The sequence below is a fragment of the Ctenocephalides felis genome, unplaced genomic scaffold, assembly GCF_003426905.1.
Source record: "Ctenocephalides felis isolate EL2017-DRISC unplaced genomic scaffold, ASM342690v1 CF-g0.4_SCAFFOLD_00845, whole genome shotgun sequence".
Classification (NCBI taxonomy): Eukaryota; Metazoa; Arthropoda; class Insecta; order Siphonaptera; family Pulicidae; genus Ctenocephalides; species Ctenocephalides felis.
Window position 1 is genome coordinate 83230442 of NW_020536999.1, and position 19114 is coordinate 83249555.

Below are 19114 nucleotides of genomic sequence, written 5' to 3' on the forward strand. Positions count from 1 at the left end.
TTCACATTGGCGCGTTTGTGTTACCCGCGTCGAATTTGAAATGCTTGAATGTTGTCCCACCTGATCTTAATTTGCGAGAAGATAGCGAAACAGAAATGTCAAATTGATTCATGGAAGTTGTGTTTATTTATCTATTTTTATTTATGTTTATTTAAATGTGCAAAAAACACCTGAAAATGTCTGAAGAAACAAACAATTAAAATTGAACTAATCGATTATCCTCAAGTCAAACAAGAATTTGATGATTGTCCACAAGTGAAACAAGAATTTGATGATTGCGATAATATTTGTCCGGAAAACGAGCAAATATTTTTAAAGTCTGAGATAAAAATCGAGGAAGAAACGATTGAGGATCAAGATGCTGCTTCAACTGCACACTAACATATATAACGAAGAAAACAGCAAATCTTTTGAAAGCATTTTAAGTAGAAGTCAACACGAAATAATCCAAAACTTGAAACCCTATAAATGTGAGATATGCACCAAAACATTTACAACAAAACAAACATTAAGTCGTCATAAAATCGTTCACACAGGAGAACGCCCTTACGAATGTCAACTATGCAATAAAAGATTCACAAAATTAGGTATATTAAAAAGCATTTATCAGCGCACAGAGGAGAACGCCCATATGAATGTCAAATTTGCAATAATACATTCACAACAAAGCAAATTTAAATCGACATAAAATGATTCACACAGGAGAACGCCCTTACGAATGTGGAATATGCAATAAAACATGTAGACAGTTAAGTCATTTGAGAACACATTTAGCGGTGCACACTCAGAGCGCCCACATAAGTGTGCCATATGTAATAAAGGATACACAACTAAACAAGAATTGAAACGTCATAGTTCATTGTGTAATAGTTTCTCCTGAATTAGCTCTCGTGAATGTGTGATATGCGATGAAGAATTTGTAGTACCAGAGCATGTTTTAAAATGTTCGATAAAACATTGACGTGAACAGTGATCATGAAAGCCTTAGAAAACTCATAAAAAGAATCAAAAAACCCATGAAAGAATACATGAAACGAGATTCAATCAAAAATTTCTTTGAATGGACATATATATATTATGGTGGTCCTTAATATGATCAAAGTTTGTATGGAAATAGCATGAAAAAATTTTCAAAATTTTTGCAGACCGTCGAATGTTCAATAAAAAATGACACAAATTTTCACTTTTTTTCATGCTATTTCCATACAAAACTGATTAAATTGCACTCTATCTAAACGACAATATTAAGAGCTAAAACTTTCAGAGAATTATTTTTTATCAATTTGGAACCATTTGAGCCCTCAAGAGCAAGGAAATTCGAAAAAGTCCATATTAAGGACCACCCTAATTATATATATATATATATATATATATATATATATAAATTAAAATTATTTATTTTGACTTTGATGATAATAAGCTAATATAATAGCTCGAAACGTACAATTAATAAAGATTTTATATTTAATTTCTTTCATTCTTTTTTTGACTTGTGGCTGAAAAACTTTAACCATATATATAAATATAAGTATATTAGATTGTAGAGTCATTTGTAAATATTTTATAGAGCTTTGAACAAAGAATCCAAATGTAATAAAAAACAAAAGTTTTTTAAAAAAACCATTTCTTTTTTATTTACTGTCGACGTTTCGGAACTAGGTACGTTCCATCTTCAGGACATCTGACAAGAAACATGATCTTGATATGATTTAAGCAAACAATATAGTTAGGAAAAGCAGAAGATAGTGTTTTTTTTTTTTATATAAAATGAATAAAATTGTAGAAAAAACAATGTACAGAAATATGGCTATACACGTATAATCAAAATGAAAATGATAAAAATGGATTATATAACAAAATATTAGAAATGTTGAAAAATTAGTTTTAGAAAGTTTTAAGAAAAGGTTATGGAAAAACAGAATTAATTACCTGTATGATTGATTATACATTAACACTTTTTCACTAAAACGATTTTATCAAAAAAAAGGTATTTTATAAATTTCTTTTCAGACGAAATAAATTTTGTAATTCAAATATTTTTAAGTTAAGTCTTTTTTAACTTCCTGTAGGGTAGTTATAGTAATGGGCCGAAAATCGAAAATGAAAATTTTTATATATCTTTACGCTTCAGAGGTTTCTGAACATTTTAACATACTTTAGAAAAAATGGATGTATACACACATATGTGTGTGCGGATACAAATTTTCGTCGACGATTTCGGGAAGACGGTTCAACCGATTTCAATTATTCAAAAAACATTCGATTCCTATTAATAAGAACACGTGCTGATTAGTTCTTGGCATAGATAGGTCTGGCCGTTTCGAAGATACGGGGCAAAAAGTGCCAAAAACGGTAACTCAGTTTTTAAGAGAACGGCGAGTTTTTAAGTTTTTAAAAGCGTGCGATTTTAGTAATTCAAAAAACATTTTACTTGAATTGACAAGATGAAGAACTGATCGAATTTTGGGGAAGGCAGGTCTAGCGGTTATGAACTCTTATTGAAAATAAGTTAAAAAATGTCATTTGGGGTCGAAAATGTTTATTGGATATATGTACATCAAATTATCAGACATTTTATAGAAATTTTAGTAATGCGTACACTTTTGGGGTACATTTTATTGGGTTCAGCACCAAGATTTTAATTACGGTACGGGAAGATCCAGCAATTTGCCTTAAGGCGCGATTGCAATACACCACTAGTTTGATTTCGTATCGCCGATGCTGCTTCAGAAAGAATGAATTTTGCGCGATAAACGATTTCTTCGCGAGTCTTCGGACGTCTTCGAGTATCCCCAATACTCTTCGTCTATCAAGAACAATGATTTAATGTTGTCCAACCTCTGATATCGTGGCTAATGTGATTTAAATCGAAATGTCAAATTGTTTGCTGAAATCCTAGACAATATTAGAATGTGATATATGCATATTGAATAAGGCCTAGACAATAATAATATAAGGTAACAATTGAAACTGACCAAAGCTATTATAAATATATGTTAAAACTTATTTATTACATATGTAATAGATATAAATTTGATTGAACGCCTTCTCAATTTTGAAGAAGACATTACAAGTACCAACAAACACAAGAAAATGTCTGAAGAAGCGACGATTAAAATTGAGCCGATGGAATATCCACAAGTAAAACTAGAAATTGATGATTGTGTTCAAGTGAAACAAGAAATTGATGATTGTTATAATATTTATCCAGAAGATGATGAAGTATTTGTGAAATCTGAGATCACAATCCAGGAAGAAATAAAAGAACAAACCATTAAGAAGCAAGATGCTCTATCCAATGCAAACATATGTAAAGAAGAAAACAGTATGTTAAGTAATTTAGATGATAATACATTTAAATGCAACGAAAGAGTTTTAAGTAAAAGTAAACATAACTTGAAAACACATAAATGTAAAATATGCAAGAAATCATACACAACAAAACAAAACTTACAACGCCATAAAATGATTCATACCACACATCCTTATAAATGTGAAATATGCAATAAAAGTTTTATACAGCAAGTTACTTTAAAACAGCATTCATTAGTGCACAAGAAACGCCCAATTAATTGTAAATTATGCAATAAAACATTTGCAACTAATCAAAGCTTAAACCAGCATTTAAAGATTCACACTGGAGAACGCCATCACAAATGTAAAATATGCAAGAAAAGATTTACAGATGCAAGTACTTTAAAAAGGCATTTAGTGGTGCACAGTGAACATCGACCTTACGAATGTAAAACATGTAATAAAACATTTAAAGAGAAACAAACATTAAACAGGCATAAAACAACACATACCGGAGGACATGAATATGTATGCAAAATATGCAATAAGAAGTATACTCGAGCATACCAGGTGAAAGTGCATTTAACTAAACACACCGGAGAACATGCTCATAAATGTGAAATATGCAATGAAGTGTTCACTACAAAACGATCATTAGTGCAACACAAAATGACTCATTCTCAAAATTCATTTGAATAGACATTTGGGTAATCACTTTTTAATTCTTCTTATTTATACTAATATGCATTTTGAATATCTCAGTCAGTCGGAAGTGTCTGGTATTAGAGGTCATACAGAATAATCTATACATGGTAAATATACATAATATACAAATAGTATACATTAGAAATCAACCACATTTATGTTCACTAATTAAGTGCAGCATATCATAATAAGTGGTTTCGATAAAAACGTAAAAGATAAGTTCATATTCAGAAGGTTGTGATACAAGTGCATTTTATGCATTCTATCTATCAAATTGTTTAAATGAATTTTATATTAATAATTTACATTGAACCGAATATAAACATTTAATATTGACTCACATCTTGATTTTATTTTTATTATAATTTGTTGTATTTATACATAAATATATAATAGAAATAATTATGGTCTTAAAATATCTAAAATATATTTTAATACAAAACATTTCAAAGTATTTCATATTATACTATGAATACTTCAATCCATGTCATGTACTTCTTCATGTAATAATTTTAAATTAGTAATTATGTTTATATAGTTCTCAGGAACATATGAGATAAGGTCCTTTAATACTAACTCCACTCGATTAAGTTTTGTTTATTAACTTCCCATAGGGTAGTTTTGTTTATTAACTTCCCATAGTAATAGCAAAAAATCGAAAATGAAAGTTTCTATATATCTTTACGTTTCAACCGTTTCTGAACATTTTGGCATACCTTAGAAAAAATGGATGTATGTGTGTGTGTGTGCGAGTACAAATTTTCGTCCACGATTTCGAGAACACGAATCAACCAATTTGAATAATTCGAAAAACATTCTATTTCTATTGATAAAGAGACGTGCTTATTAGTTTTTGGCTATGGCAGGTCGAGCAGTTTCGAAAATACCGGGCAAAAACGGTAACTCAGTTTTTAGGAGAACGGAGCGTCCGATTTTAATAATTCAAAAAACATTTTACTTGTATTGACAAGATGAAGAATTGATTGAAATTGACGAACTGATGAAACTTGGAAAGGCAGGTTTAGCGGTTTTCGGATATCCAATAAAAAGTGAAAAAAATGCCATTTGGCGGACAAAAATGATCATTAGACATATTCACATACAATTATCAGATTTTATAAAGATTCTTATAAGTATAAATTTTATTTATATTTCTATGGTCTCCGTACCAATGTTTATCCGTTATACTGCGACGCGGCGCCCACGCGCTTCGATATTTCGTTTCTACGCAGCTAAAGTATCGCGATTGCTTTGAAAAAAGTTCACAATTTCCTATATATTTCAAAGTATAAAAAAATCATTTTTTTCAATAAGGTCGATTATTTTCAAAAATTTTAAAAATCTCAATAATCGATTCAGAGTTGTAAGAAAATCGAAATTTTTTTAAAAATATAAATTTTTGGTAAAGGAAGTTCCTGTAATTGGCGCACCACTATTAATATTTAATTTTTTTTACAAATCAATAACGTATGCGATTTATTTAAATTGATAGGTCTAATATCTGGCAGCTTCTATATCAAATAGATACACACACAAATGTTTCATCCAATCTCAATGTCAAAAGATTCAGAATAACATCTTGAAAACAAAATTAGAAAAATCTGGTTTTCCGGCAAAAACAAACATCTCCTTTGGTAAGTAAAAGTATTAATATTACCAAAATTAAATGAATTTTCACAACTAAATGGTTGGTTCAGTATTTACACAATAGAAACAAGTATGAATAGATCGATTTTTTAAGGATGAATAGTTTGGACCCCCTGGTGACATCCAAAATTACTTCCCATCCCAAACTTCACCATGCACATTTTTATTACGAAAAAAATAGTATTTTTTTTGAAAATGATAGTATTTCTGTAAAAAATAAATACATGTGATATCTTACTAGAACTCGTCCTTCCCCCACGTGATTTTTTAGCAACGTGATCTCTATGAGAATCTCAAATTGTACCTTTTCTGTAATTGCAATTGAACATTCATAAAAACAAGCTGTATCAAATCACACAGATTTTATTCATACTAGAGAACGTCCTCATAAATGTGAATCGTGGAATAAACATTCACGTTTATGAGGGCGCTCTTCATTATGAATAATTATGTGATTCAAAAGTTAGATTTTGGAAAAAATAAACAAGCATGTAACTACTTAAATATATAAATATTTTAATTGCATATGCAACTTTCTTGTAAAATTTTGGTATGAAGTGCAAGTGGACCTGAAAAAATCTTTGATCAAGATGGACATAGGTTTCATTTTCTGATGTGAATAAATTTTGTCTTCGCAATGGGCAGTGGTTACACTACGAATATTAAATAGTAGGTTCTACATTTGATTCCTAGAGGTGGGACAACAATTTCAGTAATAATCTATAAAAATGGTGTTATGGATCTGAAAAAATGTGGACAATAGGTGCATGTGCTTTATTTTACCATTCCAAAATTTGTTCCGAGGGATTCCACATGGACAAGCGGTTAGAGTCTAATTCATAAGTTCTATATTTGATTTCTAGAGACAGGACAATCATTTCAGTAATCATCTGTAAAAATGAATTTTGTAAAGTATAAACAAGCAAACAAACAATTGTACGAATGTTTTACTGCATATGTGACATCCTTGAAAAATTTTAGTATGAAGTCTGAGGCTTCTGTGTAACTGGATCTGAAAAAGTCTTTGAAAAATATGGTCATATGTTTCATTTTTCTTGCGAATCTTTGCATTGGTATAAATTCTGAGGTGCCTGTGTAACTGGATCTGTAAAAGTCTTTGAAAAATATGTTTGATTATATGACATGTTTGATTTTCCAAAATCTTTTCCATGGCCTAGTAGTTAGAGCTATGAACTTCTAATCAGAGGTTCTAGGTTTTATGTCCAGAGATAGGACACAACCATTTGGGTAATCATCTATAAAAACATACCATTAATGTGTCCTGATTGCTGTTGAAAATATATAAATACAATAAAATATTGTCTCTGAAAGAGAATTGTTTTCCGAATGAATTAAGCACAAATTCAATTCTTGTGTCAAATCACATCTTACTGTACTAATACAGCTTATTCGAAGTTGAAGATTGTTTTCATGGAGTCTTGTCCAACCCCTGAAAAAAGCTCATGCTTATTAAGATCTTCATAATTGTTATTTTGTATACATTCCGTCGCAGACATTGGTAGACCGTAAATGCATAAAATTATATACACCTAAGTCTGTTTTTACACGATCTTTTTGTACACGGTTTTGATATAACACGGTTTGAAAATTTAATATTTTTAATTTTTTTACACGAATTTATTCCATTTAGCACGATTTGAAATTTTGTGTACCTAAATTTTTTTTGTCAAATTAAATTTTTGCGAAGTATGTTCATATCACAAAAAAGTATTTATGAAAGAAAAAAGTCTGAAACCATCGATAGTATCGATAGTTTGCGAATACTAGCTTAAAGATTTAAGTGAATTCCCCTTTAGCGCGTACAAACAATTTTTACTGGTCAAAGCAAATGTGAATAGCACTAATTTAATTCTTGTTCTTAAAAATTCTTGTTTTTCACCAATTTTAATAGGTTTTAGAGATTAGGAACAAATCACCCATTTTTGTATAAGATCAATGTCTTTTTTTACACGTTTTTTTTTACACGGATTCTTCTGGAACCAATCTCCGTGTAAAAACAGACTTAGGTGTATTAGTAAATTTATTAATAGATCTCCTTCATTGATCACAGACCCCAGACATTATATATATATATATATATATATATATATATAAATTAAAGCCAGAGGTTATCTTAGACGGTGAAATATTATGATAGTTGTTTTTGAGCATCCATCCAATAATTAAAACAATTTTAGTGAAGAAAAATGTCTATTGTCAAAAAAAACAAAATATAATGCACCAATTAATATTACAACAATTTTTCTGATAAATATTCAATTAATAAAAATAAACAAGTTAACAAGAACTTAACCTTAAATTTTTCCAAATGGAAAACATGTCTCGATGAGAAGAGCTTAGTAAATCCCTTCATTTATTTTATTTTTATTAATTTAATATGGAAAACATGCCTCGACAAGAAGAGCTTTGTAAATCACTCCATTTATTTTATTTTTATTAATTTCATATTTATTAGAAAAATTGTTGTAATATAAATTGGTGTATCAAATTTGTGTGTTTTATCTGTAGTTTTTTTTTTAGACTATTTGTAGGCACTGAAGATGGGTCAAATCAGGACCGGAAACGTTTGACAATAAAGACATTTTTTCAGTAAAATTGTTTTAATTAATGGATAGATGTTCAAAAAAACTCTACCATATATATATATATATATATATATATATATATATATATATATATATATATAGATTTATAGATTTATAATATATTATACTATAAATACAATACTCTTTAACAAGCATCCATTTTGTAATGATAATATAGTTTATATAAGTAAAAGTATGTTATAGATAATTTTAGTACAGCAAAAATTATTAAGTACTACATAACCCCCTTAAGTCGACTATGCGTTATCCCGCATAAGACGCGTTTTTAGTTATTTTAGCATATATAATAAATGCTAATTATTTTTTTTTAATAGAAATAGCAATCGAATTCAATTTAATCACTTGCATAAATCATAATCAAACGTAATATTAATTGCAACAGATGCTTATTAAACAGCATTATATAATTAGTATAACATATTACAAACCACGCCATGGAGTCCAGTCTTCAATTTACTATTCTGGTGCCCGGTACTTTATGAAACACTAAATTTACATCACCATAGAGAATTAACAAATTTATATTTATATCATGATGTATTTTTAACTTTTGTTCAAAGAAAATAAGGAAATTACTGATTCTTAAAAGGTTAACACTATGCGTGCCACTATGACGGTATGACGTCGGCGAAGTAAATGAACGAGTCCATCTTCAGCACAGAGAGAGGTAGGGAAACTCGAATTTAGGCTTGCCACAATGCAATTCCGTTATGTTGAGTTGCCCGATGGCATAAAATTGTTCAACCAAATGTTGGTACGATTGATTTCATATGCAGTTTGGTTTGTATGACTGCCACGATAGGGGCGCTAGTATCGCCAGAAATCATTTATTATGGAAGCAAACTTTATTAATTTGAATAGATGCCATACACCACTAGTTAAATTTCTAGTAATATTACTATTAATCTTATTTTACAGACAAAATATAAAAGATCATGAAAGAAAAGTAAATAACCATAACTTAATCAATCGAATTTAAAATGCAGGACGTTGTCTATATATATATATACAGTAAACCCTCGCTTTACGCGGCAAGTGCGTACCGTGCAGTATAGGAACCGTGCTATAAGAAACTCGTATTTAACATACAATTCAGGCTAATTCGTAGTGCGTTCTATGGAACCTTACATAGTGCAGTATGGGAACCGTGCTATGAGAGACTCAGAGTTGGTACAAATCGCACCATTTTCATCGCGTTGTATGGAGACCAAGAAATACAACTTGAAGTAGGAGAAATACGGACGAAAAGACATGTAGAACATTGACACCTTATTCAAAAATTGGCGCGACGCAGTAGTCAGCTCAAACGTGTTCTTAGGCGGCTATTATACAATCAGGCATGTCTAAAAGATAAAAGTCGATAACAAAATTTACATCAATACCCTTTTGCACAACGAACTTATGGGCTGTTGACCAAATACCGCGTAATAAGAAGTCCGTGTAGTCGGAGGGATGTCGGATTTTTAGCTCCGTGTAGTATGGGAACCGTGTACCCAGAGTGCCGTGTAAAGCGAGGGCCTACTGTATATATATATATATATATATATATATATATATATATATATATATATATGAGTACTTCAAGTGCATACATCAAATAAAAGGCAAAGATTTAGAAGTTAATCTTTAATTTTTTCCAAACGTTTCGACATAGGATTTTATGCCATCATCAGTGGATATAAATATGGTCTTATTGATGTTAAAGATTAACTTCTAAATCTTTGCCCTTTATTTGATGTATGCCCTTGAAGAACTTACTCATATTTCTCAACATCAAAACTAACTTCTTTAACATATATATATATATATATATATATATATATAATACAATATACATATATATATATATATAATATATATATATATATATAATATATATATAAATATATCTTCTATATATATAAAAATAAGTAGAGTTTTCCTTCCTGACGAAATAACTCCAGAACCCAACGTATCGATTTCGACAATTTTGCATTCGTTGGAAAGGTCTCGGGCTCCGCAAGGTTTATAGCTAAGAAAATTAGTTGTGCATTGCATCGTGCTTTAATGCAAGCTGCTGGAACTTCACGCACCGTAATTAAAAATTCGAGTAATGACATTAGTGAGAATTATCAGAATTATGCTTGATCAAGTCAACGAGCAATTCTTGCCGCAAAGAATAATGATGTACACGCACTGAATTTCACCATTCAATCAAAAGTTGCTGGAGCTTTGGTGACATATCAATGATTCCGACTGGTCTTCCGTTTGACTTCAAACGATTGCAATTTGCAGTTCGCCTTGCGTTTGCCATTACAAGCCGCAAGGCCAATCGCTTAGTGTTTGCGGGATAAATTTCAAACAGATTATTTAGAAAATCATTATCTATCACATGGGCAGTTTATTCTATACGTTGCCTGTTCACGAGTTGGAAAACCATCCGCTTCGTTTGTGTTAAGGTGCGTCCACACCTAACGAACGAACACGAACGAACATGTCGAACAAGAAAATACAAAGAAGAACGAACAGGAACACGAACGAACGCGAATAATTCCAAACAAACGCCTCAAAGCAGTGAGGCCTTGAATCTTTTTGTTCGAGGATGTACCGTGAAACATCAGATTTATTATTTAAAGTGGCGGGAAAGAGCAAAATTATTTAAAGTCATCCAATTTACAAAATTTCTTAATAACAGCAATATCTTATAAAAAACACAACATAAATTAATGCATTAATGCACATTTTAACATCAAAAAAGAAAAATATTTGTCAACATTCGTGGTAGCGTCCACACTGCACAAACGAACAATTCCCTTTGATGTACCGACAAGTTGCGGAACATTGCTCGCCATGTTTGTTTATGTTCGGTCGTGATCATTGTGGCGTCCACACTATGCTGTTGCCCATAGATAAACAAGTAAGCCGTTCGTTCTGGTACGTTCTTTTATGTTCGTTCGTTAGGTGTGGCGCAGCTGAAGAGTTCACACTGCACAAACATGAACAAACAATTTTCTTTGATGTACCGACAAGTTGCGTAACATTGCTCGCCATGTTTGTTTGTGTTCGTTGTGGCGCCACACTATGCTCGTTGGTGTTCGTTCTGGTACGCAATTCTTGCTTATTCACGTTCAATCCTTAGGTGTGGCCCACCTTAACAAAACAGTACGTCTCCCAGGCAATACGAATCATATGTTTTTTTAATTCATCCGTACGCCCGAAATCGTGGACGAACAATCGTATCTGAACATACACACTCACTTACATTCATTTTTTCTAAGGTATTCCAAAATGTTCAGAAGGTATTGAAACGTAAAGAGATACGATTTTTTGCGATTACTATACTATAAATTATCCTACAAGAAATTAATAAATAAACTAGTTGGTATTGGTATTTTGCCTTGAGGCAAGTTACATGAACTTTCTGATATGTGTAAATAATCGACTTAATCAATAAAAAATAAATTAATTTATGAGTCATTAAAAGTATTCCGAGTGGATTTATTACACATCTTTGAAAACGAACGAACACGTTAACTCGGAGTATTTTCTAAAAGCAAATTTTCAAAAATCAACAATGCTTATAACTGAACCAGTTTCCTTACGAGTTTAGTGGTCTAGTAGGTTCATTAAGTTCAACAACTCTATCGTTATACCAAGAAAATCGTCTAATTTTAAATTTAACGAATGCAGAAAAAAATACTTTTTTTCTCAAACTTTGATGAATTTTTAAAATTAAACTACTTGTCGTAAGGCCGTAATATATCAGTAAGTTCTATAAAACCATGATATATATCGCCAAAAAAGTTTCATAAAAATCGGATTAAATTTTTTTTCAACAGTTAATTACAAGAAAACGACTCGGTAGATTTTCACTTAAAACTAATCAGTATCATTCCAAACCAATATCTTTCGAACAGCATTTAATTTTTTTAAATCGATTACAAAGAAAGGGCTTGGCAGATCATCGCACAAACTGACAAACGATAGTCCTCATCGAGATACATCAAATGGTTTTCAAAATTTTGAAATCAATGCAGCTGTTTTGCGGCAAAAAATCTGTTCACACACACACATATACTTTTTCCAAATTTCGTCTCATTCGATTCAGAATGGCTTGAAACGTCGAGTAAACATAAAATTAGCAAATCAGATTTTTTTATGTAAGCATGAACTTCTCCTACGGGAAGTTAAAAAAAGATTATAATGAGTTTTGAATAAATTAAAAATAAAAGGCATTTCTACACTAATAAATATTTGTATTTAAACTTCTGAAAGATATAAAAATATCTTTCTCTTTATGTAACATCTTCGACTCTGGTAAATACAAAAAAAATTACAATATTATATTCAAAATCATTTAAACAATTACATTTACATAATATAAATTGAGAAAAAAAACATAATTGTTACTAAAGAAAATATAGAATGGCATTTCTGATAATATATATTAAGCAAATTAAAATGATTATAAGTATGGATTGTGATTTCAAATAATTGAAGTCACTTTTCTCACAATATAATTCTTCCACTTTACAAACTTACTTGACCAAATCACAAAGTGACAACTGGATCATATCATATCGCTTTGATTTCTTTTGCTTTTTTGATTGTTTTGACGTTTTCCGGAATGAACCACTTCATGCCGGTTTAATTTTTATTTTGTTGTGATATTTCATACTATTTATACATTCCATTACATGCAAGAAAAATTAACAATATTTAAATGTAAGTATATATTTCATTGATCTCCACCACTCTTAAAACTATGAAGTGCCATGTGTCTCTTCAAATCCTTTGATTGAGTAAATTTCTTCTTACATACTTCACATTTATCAGGATGCTCTCGTTGATGAATCAGCTTGTGCCTTTTCAAATGACTTAATAGTTTGAATTTCTTATTGCATGTATTGCATTCATGAGAGCGTACTTCTTTGTGCATCAGCATGTGACTTTTCAAACCTTTTGATTGCGTGTATGTCTTGTTGCATACATTGCATTCATAGGAACGTACTCCACTATGTATCAGCATGTGACTTTTCAGATTACCTAATAGTGCGAATGCCTTATTGCATATTCTGCATTCATGGGGACGTACTCCACTATGCACTACCATGTGATTTTTTAAACTACTTGATTGCGTGAATGTTTTTTTGCATATATTGCATTCATGCAGTTTTACTCCACTGTGTATCAGCTTGTGACTTTTCAGATTACCTAATTCTGTGAATGTCTTATTGCATATATCGCATTCATGAGGACGTACTCCACTGTGTCTCAGTATGTGTTTTTTCAGATTACTTCTTTCTGTAAATGTTTTTTTGCATATATTGCATTCATGGGCATGTACTCCAGTGTGAATGAGCATGTGTCTTTTCAGACTACCTGTTTGTGTGAATGTCTTCTTGCATATATTGCATTCATGGGCGTGTTGTACTCCAGTGTGAATGAGCATGTGTCTTTTCAGACTACCTGTTTGCGTGAATGTCTTCTTGCATATATTAACACTTAATCGATCAAAAGTTTTGTAACAGATTTCACATTTGAAATGACTTTCTTTGCTATTATTGGAAAAATGATGGGCCATATGCTCTTTTAAATGATCTGATTCTGCAAATGATCTATTGCAAACGTCACATTCATAAGTTAATGTCTCGACTAACTCCTGTTTGACTTCTTCTTCGATTGTTACCTCGGAATTCATAAATCTTTCTAAACACGTATCATTATCTTCAGAACACGATTCAGATTTAACAATAACATCGGGATTGTCAAAATCATCCTCCATTTCGAGTTTAATGTCTTCTGGTGAATATTGTGGTGGTTCAATTTTAATTGCCTGATCAATCATAGACATAATTGTTTCCTCCGACATTTTTATATTTTCACTGCTTATACTCAGAAAAAAATAACGAAAATAGTTGTGTGCTAAATAATAGTGTAGTTTAAGCAATAATTATTTTCAATATGATAAATGATCTCAACATTAATTTACATTTATTATTTGACATTTGAAGCATAGAGAGCACATAGAGTTTGTTTGTAGCAGTAGAGAGAGTAGAAACATAGAGAACCATATAGGGAACAGGCAAGCTCTCCTCTAGCGGATTTTAAGTGCAAATTGGTGCCCAACAAATATGGCGGATGGCGGATGACACGTTTATGAGTTGAATTTGCTGTCAACTAATATTTGTTTTGATGTAAAACGTGCATTTTTAGGTTAGACATTTGCTGTAATTCATATTTCTTACATATTCTCATCATTTATTTTTTATGATTTTACAATAACAGAGGTAAGAATAATGAAATTCAAAATATAAATTTTGTTTGTTACTACCAATATGCATACTTTTTACAGTCAGGAAGGATATTCAATCAGAAAAATATGAAGAAAGTTCAAAGTTTGAAGAGGCTTTAGTAAATTAAATCAATATTTGCTTAAATGATCATATTTACATGCATAAAAGTATTATTAAAAATCTATTTGTGAGTTTGATTCTTATAAAACACAAATCATGAAAGTTAGAAATTGGTCATATTGCTTTAGGTTTTACTTTTCAGATTCATTCGTTGGTAGTTTCCAGGGTATTTGAAAGTAGGTTTTTATTTATTGCACTCCAGATGGCTTTATTTCATTTGTTAATAATGTGGGCTTAGGCAGAATCCCTCCTACCCAAATTAATGTACTCTCGGGCATATTAAAAAAAAAGTAAAATCCGGAGGTGCTGTATTAACTGACAAAGGTAAATTCATGAGTAAAAAAGACAAAGTTTTTAATTGTTTTTCATAGTCAGGATTTTCATCAATATAGACTGAGTTAGACAAATTGATAAATATAGCAGTACTTGTGCATACGCTATTTGTTTAAAATTAAATTTAAAATAGATTACTTTTACCAGGAGATATAAATTAAACTCACTTTGAAGCTAGTGTGCATATACATGTAGAATGAGTCATACACAGAATCCACACTATGCTGTTGCCGTTCGTTCTGGTGCGTTCATTTATGTTCGTTCGTTAGGTGTGGACGCACCTTCAACGTCAGATCAAAAAACAAAAAAATGTGGTGAATGTGGTTTACCAAAGAGCACTTCAATGAAACGGATTTTTTGCGGATTCACTTTCATTTACTTAGAAAAGTTCAACTGAAAAACACTTCATTTTTGTAATCGAAATAAATTCATTACTGTTGTATAATAAAATCAAATTTTTTCTTTTCAAATATAAAACAAACAAAAAAGAGTGCGCGTAAGAATCACACGCGATTGAAGTAAAACTTTTAATATTGTATGAGTAGGCAATTAAGATAAAAATAAAAAAACATCATATTTGAATTTTAAAAATCATTTATTAATAATCACATAACATCAATAACACAGTTTAAAACAACGTCGATAGATTAATTGCTATCATATTTCATATATGATATAATAGGTTTGTGATAACTAAAATGAGAGACATAAATTTTGCTTTGTAAACTATGTACATTTCTGGAGAAAACTGCATCAATAGTCGTGCCATATCTTGTGGTTGATTCAAATGAAGAATTATTCATTGTTAAATTAAATTTATTATTTAAAAAATCAATTAATGGTTGAGATTCTTCTGAACGAAAATTGACATTTAAATCTCCAGCAAGAATTAATGGTATCTCGTTGTGATTAGTGTTTAAAAGTTTTGCACCCTCATAAGAAAAATGAAGTAACTGCTGATGAAGAAATTAATAATATTTGATATGTTTTTATTGGAGAAATGTAAAGGACGACTATAATTAATGTTTGATTCTGTGTGTGTAATATCACCTACTTGTGTAATTTCGTTAGGAATATCCAGTAATATCGTTGGCGCAAGAACTGCATAGGAGTCGCATTATGAAGAGTATCTGAACATGAATGATAGACAGCTACACCACCTGCTCTTGAGTCCGATCGTTTGTATTGAGTAACGCAGTAATAGTTCTGAATATAATTCGTTCTTCATTATTAATCCAAGTTTCCGAAAATAACAAAACGTACAACGTTGTAGCACTTTATTTGCAGATCAGGCAAATGAGCTCGTAAACTTTGGCAGTTAAAGGAAACAATGAAATGTCGTTCAAACTTATTATCTCACTCAATTTTTCTTCTTGTGTTATTAATCTACAATTGAAAGTCTTTGGAATTCAGTTTTTAAGTTCATTAATCCTGCTGGCCGTTTTCTTCCATGATAAAATTTTTTGAAATGATGAACAATCCATTAATGCGGTAACTCGTGATAATTCACATATAGAAGCTGCTGATTATGGTTTTATTGTATTCATATACAATTTTATCAAAAGTACCACCTTGTGATTTGTGTATTGTGAGTGCACAAGCAGACACTAAAGGAAAATGATTTCTTTTGACAAATATGATTTTATTCTATTCATTGGAATAGATGAAGATCTCCTGAGAATCGGCACTGCTGTCCTACTGATATTAAGAGTTTGAATATGATGTGCAGCTTTCTTCTTATTTTGTTACTATCTTACCAGGAAATTCAAACCATAAACGTAGAAGTTCATCATTATCGCCACGTTCTATGTACACTAATTTTCCTACACAGCCATTAGCTAAGCCATCACTTACATCAATATTAGTTGTTATTATGTAAATTTATTCAGAACTAAGATTATTTCATACGGCAAACCCCCGGTATCAATAACCGATTTTTGTGAACCTGCTGACGAATGTATGATTGTTGATCTGTCGCATGGCAACCTACATAAATATCCGTGGCAGTAGATATTATTTTGTCTTCAACGAGATTCAGTATAAATTTATTATATTCCATGACACATTTATTCTCTAAGGAAAGTCTTATTACATGAGGACATAACATAAAAAACGTGATTCAATTAATGCAAGTTCATACAGGGTTTAGCGCTCGACTTACGCATGACATGACGGGAGTGGATACTCGCGACATCAGCGCTTACGGCGTCGTAGTGTTCAACTTCATGTTGGCGTTTTCGTTGCATTTGTACGGATTTACACCCGTGTAGCCTAAAGAAATTTTTACACCCATATCGCGCCTAAAGAAGTTTTACTTCAAAAATTTCTTCATATTTCTCACGAAACCATCTGGTGGCGAAACGGAGTTCGTCGGGTTTGCTAGTATGTATGTATGTATGTATGTATATATATATATATATATATGTTGGGCACCGCGTTGATGAACAGAAAGAGCTGTTGGCGCCGCTATATGCAAATCGGTGTTGTTGCTCTGGACCTTCCGGAGTTCCTGAAACTTACTTGCTGAAAATACTTGAGATTGATAATGAAAATACTATTTCAAAAACTTCACTTTATTTCACTTTAGTACAAGGAACTCGGAAGTATTGGAAGAGAAGTGTTGCCCGGCGACCGACAGATTAAGACTGATTTATTTCGTAATTATTTAAAACTAAAATCCTTTGAAACGTAGTGGGGATTTGTCTCGAATATTCTATGCAACGAAAAGGGACAAGTAATGAATTTAGCTGATAAACAAAATGTTATTCATGCGAACTTGGTGAGAATTGTTAACTAGGCGGAATGTCGATAATATGATCTTGCTGAGATTTGTCGACGTATAGATTTATGATTTCGTGAGAGAATGTGTAATGTCAGCTACTACGCAATAGTCTGAGAAAAGTTAATATGAACCGTTAATATCAGCTAAAGCTCAGGGGTTCTAAGATTTCAGTCTGGACTTGTTAGGAATCTAATATTATGACAGTGGTTAGCAACTTGTAATATCAGGGGTGTACAACAATATATATATATATATATATATATATAATATATATGCTCCAAAAATAGAACTAGTAGTTTGTATGGCATCGTGCCTTAAGGCAAATTGATGGAACTTCCCGTACCGTAACAAAATGTTCGAGGAATATTAAATGTTTTCAAATAAATTAGATTAATATAAACACTGCAAGATTATTTATAAGAATTATATAAACTGAATTGCAAGGTTTAAATTATTTATTTAAAGTATATAAGTGAGATTTAGAAAGTTCTAAGCCAGAATTAAAATTAAAAACCCAATTATTTACGATGAACAAAACAAAATTTTGGAAAAATTAATTAAATTTTGAGAAAAAATGAAAAAAAGCCTCAAAAGCAATTGTTTTGTTAACACAAGCAGAATCATTTGAATTTGAATCATTCAAATCGGATGCTTAGTTTTCTCAAAAACTGCATTTTTTGCGTATTTGGCTCTGAATCTCCGAAACGGCTGGACCAAATCTTTACCCGATCATTACGAATTGAATGTTTTTTGGGTCATTCAAATCGGATACTCCATTCTCTCAAAAACTCAATTTTTATTTTCTGCAATCTGCTTTTTTATATCCTCGAAACGGCTCGACCTTTTTTGCTAAAACTAATCAGGATATAATAAAAAAAAATCAGTTTTTGTGAGAACGGAGTATCCGATTTGAATGATCCAAAATCCTTTCAATTTATAATGATCGTGAGAAGTGGTGATTGGTTTTTGGCAAAGCAAGTTGAGCCGTTTTGGAGATACATAGCTAAATGTACAAAAAATGGCAGTTTGTGCAAGTCATTCTTTCGGATGCTTTTCAAAAACCGCATTTTTTTGCTTATTTTACTATGTTTCTCCGAAACGGCGGGACCTGTCTTTGTCAAAAAACTATCAACACTTCTCCCCATAATTACGAATTGAATGTTTCTGAATCATTCAAATCGGATGCTCCGCGCTCTCAAAAACTCGATTTCTATTATCTGCAGCGAAATGGACTTGTCTTTGCCAAAAATTGATCAGCACGTCCTCCCGTCAGTAGGAATCGAATGTTTTTTTGAACTATTCATATCGGTTGATTCGTGCGCCCAAAAACG

General features: G+C 31.2%; 2 protein-coding genes across 2 annotated transcripts; one reads left to right on the plus strand and one right to left on the minus strand.

Moving 5' to 3' along the window:
• Window positions 1-3093: 3093 nt before the first annotated feature.
• Window positions 3094-3993, plus strand: LOC113391088 (zinc finger protein 595-like). The gene has a single exon (XM_026627058.1). It carries the CDS (start codon window positions 3094-3096, stop codon window positions 3991-3993), a length of 900 nt encoding a protein of 299 aa, XP_026482843.1.
• Window positions 3994-12990: 8997 nt separating this feature from the next.
• Window positions 12991-14124, minus strand: LOC113391089 (zinc finger protein 525-like). The gene has a single exon (XM_026627059.1). It carries the CDS (start codon window positions 14122-14124, stop codon window positions 12991-12993), a length of 1134 nt encoding a protein of 377 aa, XP_026482844.1.
• Between the last annotated feature and the right edge of the window lie 4990 nt (window positions 14125-19114).

Excerpts from the sequence above, each read along its gene's own strand:
- LOC113391088 (XM_026627058.1), top strand. The coding sequence starts at position 3,094 with ATGTCTGAAGAAGCGACGATTAAAATTGAGCCGATGGAATATCCACAA.
- LOC113391089 (XM_026627059.1), bottom strand. The coding sequence starts at position 14,124 with ATGTCGGAGGAAACAATTATGTCTATGATTGATCAGGCAATTAAAATT.